Source organism: Lampetra planeri, chromosome 24 (assembly GCF_965212315.1).
Source record: "Lampetra planeri chromosome 24, kcLamPlan1.2.h2, whole genome shotgun sequence".
Lineage (NCBI taxonomy): Eukaryota > Metazoa > Chordata > Hyperoartia > Petromyzontiformes > Petromyzontidae > Lampetra > Lampetra planeri.
The window spans coordinates 838,778-851,719 of record NC_136130.1 but is presented as its reverse complement, the minus strand read 5'-3'; the positions used below and the strand labels follow the sequence as shown (position 1 = coordinate 851,719).

Genomic DNA, 12,942 nt, shown 5'->3' with positions numbered 1-12,942 from the left:
CACAGAGTAAACATCCTGCGATTGTTCTGAGCACTTCAAGCAGAGAGTGTGCTCGGCAAAGCCCACTCATGCCGGAGGGCTCAGCCAAGGGCTATTTCATATTAAATCACTTGCTGAGGGCAACCGCTTCAACTGCAAATGTAACGGCGGAGCGGTGCGCATTAATTTACTGTCGAGCTCGCTGTGACGCGGGGGAAAGTTATTGTCACAGAAATACAGTGTCGCTCAAGATTCCTGGACAATATACGTGTGTGTCCCATGGGGTAGAGTTCAAACCCTCTGCTGTGATGTTGAATCACAAACGTTATACAATGTATTCTTTGGTTCTTTCGGTAAAGTCACGTATAAAGATAAAATAATAAATTGAATACTAGCATACGACGTTTCGATTGCAACACAAGCAATCATCATCAGGTATAAATTAAATAGAAACACAAATCTAGTATACTTAGAAATGTAATGTAATACAACAGAGAGTCGGATAACATAACAGTCAACACCCTATCTGGTTGATTACGTTCTTCCTGAGAATGCTAAATTTGAGAGAGAGATTAAACACAGAACCAGAAACATAGACAGACATATAAGCCGACAGATATCACAGAGATACATAGAGAGAGAGCAAACATAGGCACAAAGAGAAACTACGCCTCTGTGTCGAGGCCTTAAATAGAGAAAGGGGAGGGCGGGGGCGGGGAGAGAGGGAGGGGTTAGAGAAATTAGCATGTCCATGAGTGGAAACGGTGAGTGGCAAGGTGTAAAAAGCTTGAGAGAGGGGGGCAGGGGCGGAGAGAGAAGGGTTAGAGAAATTAGCATGTCAATGAGTAGCACGATGAGCGGTACGGTACGAAAGCTTGAAAAAATTAGGAGGCAGGGAGAGAGACACACTAAATTAACTAACCTAGCAAAAATTTCGAAATGTAATGCAATGCAACACAGAGGGTCGGTCAACACACAATGAACGCATAGCCTGGTTGATTACGTTCTTCCAAAGATTGCTAAATTAGAAGTTAAGTGTGAAATTTGAAAAAACCCAGACACGAAGACCGATACACAAGCAGAGAGAGACAACGAAAAAACCCAGAGAGAGAGAGAAAAAAATAAACTTAAAACTTCCCCGTAGAAGTGGTTCAAACTTAATTTGGAGCTTTCGTGACTGCAGGAATTATTCTTTGGTTCTTTCGGTAAAGTCACGTATAAAGATAAAATAATAAATTAAATACTAGCATACGACATTTCGATTGCAACACAAGCAATCATCATCAGGTATAAATTAAATAGAATAACGTAATCAACCAGGCTATGCGTTAATTGTGTGTTGACCGACCCTCTGTGTTGCATTGCATTACATTTCGAAATTTTTGCTAGGTTAGTTAATTTAGTGTGTCTCTCTCCCTGCCTCCTAATTTTTTCAAGCTTTCTTACCGTACCACTCATCGTGCTACTCATTGACATGCTAATTTCTCTAACCCCTCTCTCTCCGCCCCTGCCCCCCTCTCTCAAGCTTTTTACACCTTGCCACTCACCGTTTCCACTCATGGACATGCTAATTTCTCTAACCCCTCCTTCTCTCCCCGCCCCCGCCCTCCCCTTTCTCTATTTAAGGCCTCGACACAGAGGCGTAGTTTCTTTTTGTGCCTATGTTTGCTCTCTCTCTATGTATCTCTGTGATATCTGTCTGCTTATATGTCTGTCTATGTTTCTGGTTCTGTGTTTAATCTCTCTCTCAAATTTAGCATTCTCAGGAAGAACGTAATCAACCAGATAGGGTGTTGACTGTTATGTTATCCGACTCTCTGTTGTATTACATTACATTTCTAAGTATACTAGATTTGTGTTTCTATTTAATTTATACCTGATGATGATTGCTTGTGTTGCAATCGAAACGTCGTATGCTAGTATTTAATTTATTATTTTATCTTTATACGTGACTTTACCGAAAGAACCAAAGAATAATTCCTGCAGTTACGAAAGCTCCAAATTAAGTTTGAACCACTTCTACGGGGAAGTTTTAAGTTTATTTTTTTCTCTCTCTCTCTGGATTTTTTCGTTGTCTCTCTCTGCTTGTGTATCGGTCTTCGTGTCTGGGTTTTTTAAAATTTCACACTTAACTTCTAATTTAGCAATCTTTGGAAGAACGTAATCAACCAGGCTATGCGTTAATTGTGTGTTGACCGACCCTCTGTGTTTCATTGCATTACATTTCGAAATTTTGCTAGGTTAGTTAATTGAGTGTGTCTCTCTCCCTGCCTCCTAATTTTTTCAAGCTTTCTTACCGTACCACTCATCGTGCTACTCATTGACATGCTAATTTCTCTAACCCCTCTCTCTCCGCCCCTGCCCCCCTCTCTCAAGCTTTTTACACCTTGCCACTCACCGTTTCCACTCATGGACATGCTAATTTCTCTAACCCCTCCTTCTCTCCCCGCCCCCGCCCTCCCGTTTCTCTATTTAAGGCCTCGACACAGAGGCGTAGTTTCTTTTTGTGCCTATGTTTGCTCTCTCTCTATGTATCTCTGTGATATCTGTCTGCTTATATGTCTGTCTATGTTTCTGGTTCTGTGTTTAATCTCTCTCTCAAATTTAGCATTCTCAGGAAGAACGTAATCAACCAGATAGGGTGTTGACTGTTATGTTATCCGACTCTCTGTTGTATTACATTACATTTCTAAATATACTAGATTTGTGTTTCTATTTAATTTATACCTGATGATGATTGCTTGTGTTGCAATCGAAACGTCGTATGCTAGTATTTAATTTATTATTTTATCTTTATACGTGACTTTACCGAAAGAACCAAAGAATAATTCCTGCAGTTACGAAAGCTCCAAATTAAGTTTGAACCACTTCTACGGGGAAGTTTTAAGTTTATTTTTTTCTCTCTCTCTCTGGATTTTTTCGTTGTCTCTCTCTGCTTGTGTATCGGTCTTCGTGTCTGGGTTTTTTCAAATTTCACACTTAACTTCTAATTTAGCAATCTTTGGAAGAACGTAATCAACCAGGCTATGCGTTAATTGTGTGTTGACCGACCCTCTGTGTTTCATTGCATTACATTTCGAAATTTTGCTAGGTTAGTTAATTGAGTGTGTCTCTCTCCCTGCCTCCTAATTTTTTCAAGCTTTCGTACCGTACCACTCATCGTGCTACTCATTGACATGCTAATTTCTCTAACCCCTCTCTCTCCGCCCCTGCCCCCCTGTCTCAAGCTTTTTACACCTTGCCACTCACCGTTTCCACTCATGGACATGCTAATTTCTCTAACCTCTCCCTCTCTCCCCGCCCCCGCCCTCCCCTTTCTCTATTTAAGGCCTCGACACAGAGGCGTAGTTTCTTTTTGTGCCTATGTTTGCTCTCTCTCTATGTATCTCTGTGATATCTGTCTGCTTATATGTCTGTCTATGATTCTGGTTCTGTGTTTAATCTCTTTCTCAAATTTAGCATTCTCAGGAAGAACGCAATCAACCAGATAGGGTGTTGACTGTTATGTTATCCGACTCTCTGTTGTATTACATTACATTTCTAAGTATACTAGATTTGTGTTTCTATTTAATTTATACCTGATGATGATTGCTTGTGTTGCAATCGAAACGTCGTATGCTAGTATTTAATTTATTATTTTATCTTTATACGTGACTTTACCGAAAGAACCAAAGAATAATTCCTGCAGTCACGAAAGCTCCAAATAAAGTTTGGTTATACAATGTTTCGTTCTTGACATTTAAATGGTTTTAGTGCAATGTAAATAAAACGCAACATCATCAATGCTGGCTAAAATGATGCACTCCCAGAAGGTCGTGTGGTTAATGGGATGTGTAAAAAAAAAAGACTTTGGAGGGATGGATATGGGGGATATGGGAAGGAGGAGGCGTGTTTGCTTATTTACAATGGAAATGTGTCACGAAAATGTGTTATTTGTTGGTGGTTGATGCAGAGCATGGGCAGGAGCAAGCAGATCTCGAACGTGTCAGCCCAGGAGCTTAGAACCATGCAGGAGGACTTGACCTTCAAGGAGACGGAGATGAAGAAGTCGGAGGTGACGGCTCACGGCCTGTCTGGAGGTTGGGCACCGCATCATTTGTGTTGAAGCACTAGCGGGGCCTGTGTGTTGATCCTATAGCCACCGTGGGCCACGGCCAGACAAGGCCTGGTTCATTAGGATGTTCCACAAGCTCGCATTCACACTACATACATCCATTAAGCGTTAGGTGATTGTATTGAATAACTTATTTCATTTTCAGCCTTTCATCAATCCACCGTTGCATGAAGGCCCTTCCTCATACGATATCGGTTAATGGGTGTTGTTTGACCATACTTCACCATGCTGGTCAGTGCGGAGGTGAAGTCGGAGAACCCAGGGACTGGTTAAGATTTGACTCGCGACTGACAATAGTCATGGCCGGGAATCGAACTCAGGTGGCTGGATTTATATCACAGTGTACCACATATTCATGTATGTTAAACTTATTTCGCACCGTACGTTGCCAACTGTGCTCATCGGAGTTGGATGCTACGACGTGGAATATTTGGCCAGCCTGCTGCTCGCCTGGGAGTTGGTTTGTGGGTGGGGGCCTTTACCTGCTGCGCAGTGGTGTCTCCAGGGCGTATTCCTCCTGGCTCCGCTCTGATTTATCCACCGAGTTGTCACCAAAACCGCTCTTCATGCCGAGCAAACCTGCAACCCCCGTCTCCTCTGGGCTGATATCGGAAATGAAAACACTGTTACCGCCACGGTGGCTCGGAGAGTTGATTTCAAATAATACAGTGTTGGTATACGTTTCACACCACCACTGTAATGAACTTCAGATATTTAAATACGCTTTTTTTATCTCTGAATGAGTATCTTCAAAAATTATGTCTTATGTCAATGAAACGTATGGATGGGCAACCTAGTGTATTCCATGACTTTAAGCAGCAGATTTAAGAAACCTTATCTCCCCTCCCTCAACATAATCATAACCACAAAATACTAAGATCACCCATATAGCTTTATACAGACTGTTGGAGAAAGTGCTATTAGCGAGTACCTATGAAGGCCAGCACGGCACACCTATGAAGGGGTGGGTGGCCGACACTCCGCCTGGCCACATTTGTCCTCCCTAGTGTTGATGTTTACACACTGCACCAGGCACCCATTTAAGGCGGGAGTCCACCAAGGGGAGGCCCAGCACCAGTTCAGATATTTGTCACTTATATTATTCGTCAGAGGGATTCGAACTTAGGTTGCCAGGTTCATAGCACCGCGCGCTAACCACTGCACTACCCACAACCACATCAGTGGGTGGAGGAACGCTGTGACTCAAGCCCTTGAGAGCTACATCTACTCGAGCAATTATATTATTAACTGGTATGTGTCTAGGTGTGACTGCAAAGTTTAGTCCTTTAGCTAAAACGGATTTCAAACCTTCAGAAATAGGACTGTTACTGCGATTAATTACGACTTTGTTAACATCTAGTTTTTCAATGTGTGGGTCCGGTTTCTTGTTTGAGAGGCGGTTGAATTTGGAAATCAAGTTGTCCTTACATTTAGTCGACATAGCGGCAGCTGAAGAGGCAGTCATTTTTTCCACGTGTTCCCAATCCGATGTGGACATTGTTGCACTCAAAGATAAGTGTGATTTGTAGAGTGTCTTGTCTAACTGATCTAGTTCGGTGCGCGTAAGTCTGATTTTCTCTGAGATAAGAGCTAAGCTAGTTCTAGACAGAATTCGTTTCGCATTAGAAGAAGTTACAGCTGCAGATGTTAGTGTAAATGCGTTTGGTATTACCTTAGAGTCGCGGCATCTCTTCAGAAAGGTGAGAGACTCGATTAGCTGAGCCTTCTTATCCCGGAGCTTGTTGAAGGATCTCAAAGTTATGTGGAAACCCTCCCCGTAGAGGCGGTTAAATTTCGATTTAAAGCTTTCGTGACTGCAGGGATTCATCTTCTTGGTTCTTTCGGTAAAGTCACGTAGAAGGGAAGTAATAAAATAATAAAAATAAAACATAATAAAACAATTCTCACGACGTTTCGGCCACAACGCAAGCAGCCGTCCTCAGGCGAAGAATGAGAACATTATCAAGCTAGGAGCTTATATAGGTGTTGCGAGGAGGAGCGCCTTAACAAAAGAATGTGCATATGAAGAGGAATTTAGCATACCAATGGACAATGCGTAGGAGGTGGGCGGAGGGGTTTCAAAGTCCCATTATGCCCATGCATTATGCAGGATCAACAGCACCACGGGGGGGGGGGCGCAAGGAACAGCGTTAATAAAGGAAAGGAATGTTAGTGATATGTAGCTGCATTTACCAAACAACCACGTAGAAAACCAAAGTAAAAACTACATAAAAAACTAAAATATAAACTGAAACTTACTATACTCTACAATAAGCTGAGTTACTAACAACAAATAATAAATTACAATTCTACGTCGTAAGAAGTATATAATATACTTCCATCTAAACTTTATTCTCTTAGCATATACAGTACTATATACTGCCATAGATAAACCCAACATTAAATTATATACTGTATTGCTGTAAACCACCCTATACTTTATACATTTTAATATAACACTATGTATTATTCAACTCACCCTAATGTGTATCGAAATGGTTTATTACGTCCTTCCAATGATTGCTAAGCCTGAATCCATCTTCTCGGTTAAAATTGTCTCTGTGTTTGTATATGTGAATCGCCTCATGAACGAATCTCTCATGATAGCCAGATGGCTTGCAGAGAACCTCCGTCTTGGAGAAGTCAATGTCATGTGAGCCCACTGAGTTGTAACAGTGGTCTGCCACGGCTGAGGTGTTTGTCCTACCGTGTTTTAGATCAGCTTTATGTTCACGAATGCGGTCTGAGACGTGTCGTTTGGTTTCCCCAATGTAACTGCTTCCACAGAGGCAACTTAGTTTGTAGACGCCAGGGTACTGTATGTCTGGAATCACATCTTTTACAGATGGTACCAGATCACGGACTTTATGTACTGTGTTGAATCGGACCTGGATCTTGTGTTTAATCAGGATTTTGGAGATCTTTTTTGTGACCCCAGCAATGTAGGGTAAGGTGATGGTCTTGAAAGGCTCCTCAACAGGATCTTTCTTGATGGTTGGAGTGATGGCTTTGCGGATTGTGTAGTCGGCGTAACCATTAGCCTTAAGAGCTTGGCGTACGTGTTTGAGTTCACTGGAAATGTGTTCATGGTCGGAGATGCATTGGGCTCTATGATATAGAGTCTTGATGAGGGAATTCTTCTGGGATGGATGGTGGTGGGAATCCGGTTTTAGATAAGCATCCGTGTGGGTGGCTTTCCTGTAGACAGAGTGGCTCATTGAACCATCAGGTCTCCTTTTGATTAGGACATCCAAAAAGGGTAGCTTGCCATCATTTTCGACGTCCATGGTGAATCTGATGGCTGGGTGTATGGAATTGATGTGGTCGAGAAATTGGTCTAGAGCAGGCCGGCCATGTGGCCAGATGACAAAAGTGTCGTCTACGTACCTCTTCCATAAGGTCGGGCGTAGAGTGGCAGTCTGGATGGCGTCCGTCTCAAATTTCTCCATGAAGATGTTGGCTACAACCGGAGATAGGGGGGAGCCCATTGGGGTGCCCTCAATTTGCTTGTAGAAGGTTCCATTCCAGGTGAAGTATGTATTGGTTAAGCAGTGTCTCACCAGGGGGGGTACCCCAGCATTTAGTCCTTGATGAACCAAGTCTTCAATGATTGTGATGGTGTCAGGCACAGGCACCTTGGTGAACAAGGAAACCACATCAAAACTGACAAGCAGGTCGTCTGGGGACAGGGCAATCCCCTTGATTGTCGATACCAGGTCAGTAGAGTTTAGTACTGCAGAGGTGGTTTTTCCAGTGAAAGGCCGTAGGATTTCAGACAAAAAACGAGCCAGTTTGTAAGTGGGGGAGTTGATAGTAGAGACAATGGGACGAAGAGGTGTATCTTCTTTATGTATCTTTGGCAAGCCGTACAATCTTGGTGGCCTGGCTGCAGAAGGTTTCAACGAGAACTGTTTGGTCTGATCAATTAATGCGGTTGAAGCAGAAATGATGTTGTTGGTTTTGGAGACGAGGCTGTTGGTGGGGTCTCTTTTTATTTTTGTATAGCTGCCATCGTTGAGTAGTTCTTGAATTTTGTTGTTGTATTCTATTTTGTCCATGATGACAGTGGCATTACCTTTGTCGGCTGAGAGGATGACAATGTCATCCCTCTTTTTTAATTGAGCTAATTCAACTCAAACACGTACGCCAAGCTCTTAAGGCTAATAGTTACTCCGACTACACAATCCGCAAAGCCATCACTCCAACCATCAAGAAAGATCCTGTTGAGGAGCCTTTCAAGACCATCACCTTACCCTACATTGCTGGGGTCACAAAAAAGATCTCCAAAATCCTGATTAAACACAAGATCCAGGTCCGATTCAACACAGTACATAAAGTCCGTGATCTGGTACCATCTGTAAAAGATGTGATTCCAGACATACAGTACCCTGGCGTCTACAAACTAAGTTGCCTCTGTGGAAGCAGTTACATTGGGGAAACCAAACGACACGTCTCAGACCGCATTCGTGAACATAAAGCTGATCTAAAACACGGTAGGACAAACACCTCAGCCGTGGCAGACCACTGTTACAACTCAGTGGGCTCACATGACATTGACTTCTCCAAGACGGAGGTTCTCTGCAAGCCATCTGGCTATCATGAGAGATTCGTTCATGAGGCGATTCACATATACAAACACAGAGACAATTTTAACCGAGAAGATGGATTCAGGCTTAGCAATCATTGGAAGGACGTAATAAACCATTTCGATACACATTAGGGTGAGTTGAATAATACATAGTGTTATATTAAAATGTATAAAGTATAGGGTGGTTTACAGCAATACAGTATATAATTTAATGTTGGGTTTATCTATGGCAGTATATAGTACTGTATATGCTAAGAGAATAAAGTTTAGATGGAAGTATATTATATACTTCTTACGACGTAGAATTGTAATTTATTATTTGTTGTTAGTAACTCAGCTTATTGTAGAGTATAGTAAGTTTCAGTTTATATTTTAGTTTTTTATGTAGTTTTTACTTTGGTTTTCTACGTGGTTGTTTGGTAAATGCAGCTACATATCACTAACATTCCTTTCCTTTATTAACGCTGTTCCTTGCGCCCCCCCCGTGGTGCTGTTGATCCTGCATAATGCATGGGCATAATGGGACTTTGAAACCGCTCCGCCCACCTCCTACGCATTGTCCATTGGTATGCTAAATTCCTCTTCATATGCACATTCTTTTGTTAAGGCGCTCCTCCTCGCAACACCTATATAAGCTCCTAGCTTGATAATGTTCTCATTCTTCGCCTGAGGACGGCTGCTTGCGTTGTGGCCGAAACGTCGTGAGAATTGTTTTATTATGTTTTATTTTTATTATTTTATTACTTCCCTTCTACGTGACTTTACCGAAAGAACCAAGAAGATGAAGCCCTATCAAAGTTGTAATAGATAAGCGTGAAGATGTTTTATTACTTCTTGAATTGAGCAAGGTTATTATTATTATAAGAACTTGGGGAAAATGGACAATGGTGGGAGGGAATTCCAAAGTGTAGCAGTGCGAGGGGAAAAAGCAGAGGGGGGGAGAAGTGTTGTGACCTGCAGTGTGGTGAGTGAGTGAGTGGGTGACCTGCAGTGTGGTGAGTGAGTGAGTGGGTGACCTGCAGTGTGGTGAGTGAGTGTGTTGTTGTGACCTGCAGTGTGGTGAGTGAGTGTTGTGATCTACAGTGTGGTGAGTGAGTGTGTTGTTGTGACCTGCAGTGTGGTGAGTGTTGTGATCTGCAGTGTGGTGAGTGAGTGTTGTGACCTGCAGTGTGGTGAGTGGGGGAGTGAGTGTTATGACCTGCAGTGTGGCAAGTGAGTGAGTGTTGCCACCTGCAGTGTGGTGAGTGAGTGTTGTGAGCTGCAGTGTGGTGATGGGTGAGTGAGTGTTGTGAGCTGCAGTGTGGTGAGTGGGTGAGTGAGTGTTGTCACCTGCAGTGTGGTGAGTGAGTGAGTGAGTGTTGTGACCTGCAAGTGTGGTGAGTGGGTGAGTGTTGCCACCTGCAGTGTGGTGAGTGAGTGGGTGGGTGAGTGAGTGAGTGGGTGGGTGAGTGGGTGAGTGTTGTGACTTGCAGTGTGGTGGTTCAGATGAAACAGTCAGTCTAGTAAAACTGAGTCTGCAAGATGGGTGGTGGAATGCATGGAAACATGAACCATGGTAGTAGTGATAGAGCGATAAGGAGACAACTCTCCGCCAGTGGGCGAATGCCTGGAGTGAATCAGTGAGGGCTGGATCAACAATCAACCTGACTGGATTACGTACATTGAATGATATTGAGCACAGTGTCGTAGGACCTCCTGGTGATCCTGTGTGTTCCAACTCCAACATAATTTCGATTTAAAGCTTTCGTGACTGCAGGGATTCATCTTCTTGGTTCTTTCGGTAAAGTCACGTAGAAGGGAAGTAATAAAATAATAAAAATAAAACATAATAAAACAATTCTCACGACGTTTCGGCCACAACGCCGAAACGTCGTGAGAATTGTTTTATTATGTTTTATTTTTATTATTTTATTACTTCCCTCCAACATAATTACCTGCCGAGAAGGACTTAAGGTGCTTTGCGTTTCAAGTGCAGTAGCTGTGGCGTATGCTGGGAAACCGCTTACCTGTGCTTCCTGCTTCTCTGCTCCGTGCGTGCGTCTGTGCTCGTGTGTCCGTGTTGCCTAAAGAGAGCCAGCGGCTTCAGTTGGACCTGGAAAAGGTGAAGCAGCTAGAGACGAAGATTCAGGCTGAGCTGGAGGCCCTGAAGGAGCGCGAGCGGAGCATGACGGAGGATCTGGTGGTTTACAGTGACTTGGATGCCCTCCGTGCCGCCGGAGAGGACAAGAAGAAGGTATGTGCTCACTCGTGATTTTGTCACAAAACTTCACAGCCGAGTTTTACTCGCCACGGTAGCGAGATGTGCACTACTTCGCCTCGTATACAGGAGGTCGTGGGTTCGATCCCGACCCTGACGCCTGTTGGATATTTGGAGTTTGGATGTCTTTATTCTTTGGTTCTTTCGGTAAAGTCACGTATAAAGATAAAATAATAATTTAAATTAAATACTAGCATACGACGTTTCGATTGCAACACAAGCAATCATCATCAGGTATAAATTAAATAGAAACACAAATCTAGTATACTTAGAAATGTAATGTAATACAACAGAGAGTCGGATAACATAACAGTCAACACCCTATCTGGTTGATTGCGTTCTTCCTGAGAATGCTAAATTTGAGAGAGAGATTAAACACAGAACCAGAAATATATAGACAGACATATAAGCAGACAGATATCACAGAGATACATAGAGAGAGAGCAAACATAGCCACAAAGAGAAACTACGCCTCTGTGTCGAGGCCTTAAATAGAGAGAGGGGGGGCGGGGGCCGGGAGAGAGGGAGGGGTTAGAGAAATTAGCATGTCCATGAGTGGAAATGATGAGTGGCAAGGTGTAAAAAGCTTGAGACCGACCCTCTGTGTTGCATTGCATTACATTTCGAAATTTTTGCTAGGTTAGTTAATTTAGTGTGTCTCTCTCCCTGCCTCCTAATTTTTTCAAGCTTTCGTACCGTACCACTCATCGTGCTACTCATTGACATGCTGATTTCTCTAACCCCTCTCTCTCCGCCCCTGCCCCCCTCTCTCAAGCTTTTTACACCTTGCCACTCACCATTTCCACTCATGGACATGCTAATTTCTCTAACCCCTCCCTCTCTCCCCGCCCCCGCCCCCCCTCTCTCTATATAAGGCCTCGACACAGAGGCATAGTTTCTCTTTGTGCCTATGTTTGCTCTCTCTCTATGTATCTCTGTGATATCTGTCTGCTTATATGTCTGTCTATATGTTTCTGGTTCTGTGTTTAATCTCTCTCTCAAATTTAGCATTCTCAGGAAGAACGTAATCAACCAGATAGGGTGTTGACTGTTATGTTATCCGACTCTCTGTTGTATTACATTACATTTCTAAGTATACTAGATTTGTGTTTCTATTTAATTTATACCTGATGATGATTGCTTGTGTTGCAATCGAAACGTCGTATGCTAGTATTTAATTTAAATTATTATTTTATCTTTATACGTGACTTTACCGAAAGAACCAAATAATAATTCCTGCAGTCACGAAAGCTCCAAATTAAGTTTGGATGTCTCTCCCCGTGGTCACGTGGATTTTTCTCCGGGTCCTCCGGTTTTTGCCTTCCACATTTCGAAACATGATTTTATATTTTTCGGCTGCTATAAATTTCCACGTGAGAAGCCAATTCTTTGAGCTATCATTTGTGGCCAGGTGACTTCTGAAATAGAGCTATATAGCAACTTAGTAAGCCTTACCTGGTAAAATAAAAATTGTTGAGTTTTTGTTTCAGGTCAAAGGATTGGAGTTCGCAAACTTCCCAATCGCGAGCTACTCGCTGCATCGCTAAGCGGGCACCTGGCCGGTTTGTCTTCTCTAAAACACAAATAATTGTGTCAGCTGAGGACAGGGTATTGCCTGAGTGGCAACGTATCTGATCAGGTGGCTCTGCGGTAAAACGGATGGCTCACAGTGAGTTAGGCACCTCCGGTTAGCACGGTGGGCTATGTGCCATGCGAACGAAGTTCACCGTACAAGATTGCAGTTTAAAGTCCTTTGTTGAGGGTTGACTTAACCCACCATCGCTCCAGGGTCAATAAAATAGGTAGCACTTTGTGAGGTAGTCAATAGTTGTTGTCCAAATAATAGACTCATTGGAATGTGGAGTTTGCACCACTGGCTCAGGACTGAACAGGAGATGGGCACAAGCTCAATGCTCATTTGAACAAGAAATCGCTTTGACTACAGTACAAATATTTTGAACAAGAAATCAGTACATTTTTACATTGCCCTTAACACAACAACAT

At 43.0% G+C, this 12,942-nt stretch overlaps 1 protein-coding gene across 2 annotated transcripts in view; it reads left to right on the top strand.

The window, feature by feature from the left end:
- IFT74 (intraflagellar transport 74) overlaps positions 1 to 12,942 on the top strand; it is a 47,209-nt gene that overhangs the window by 27,672 nt on the left and 6,595 nt on the right. For both annotated transcript variants that reach the window (XM_078605362.1, XM_078605361.1), the window contains exons 16-17: positions 3,932 to 4,058; positions 10,751 to 10,914. In XM_078605362.1, the coding sequence (XP_078461488.1) occupies positions 3,932 to 4,058; positions 10,751 to 10,914 (291 nt within the window). The remainder of the gene's footprint in view (positions 1 to 3,931; positions 4,059 to 10,750; positions 10,915 to 12,942) is intronic.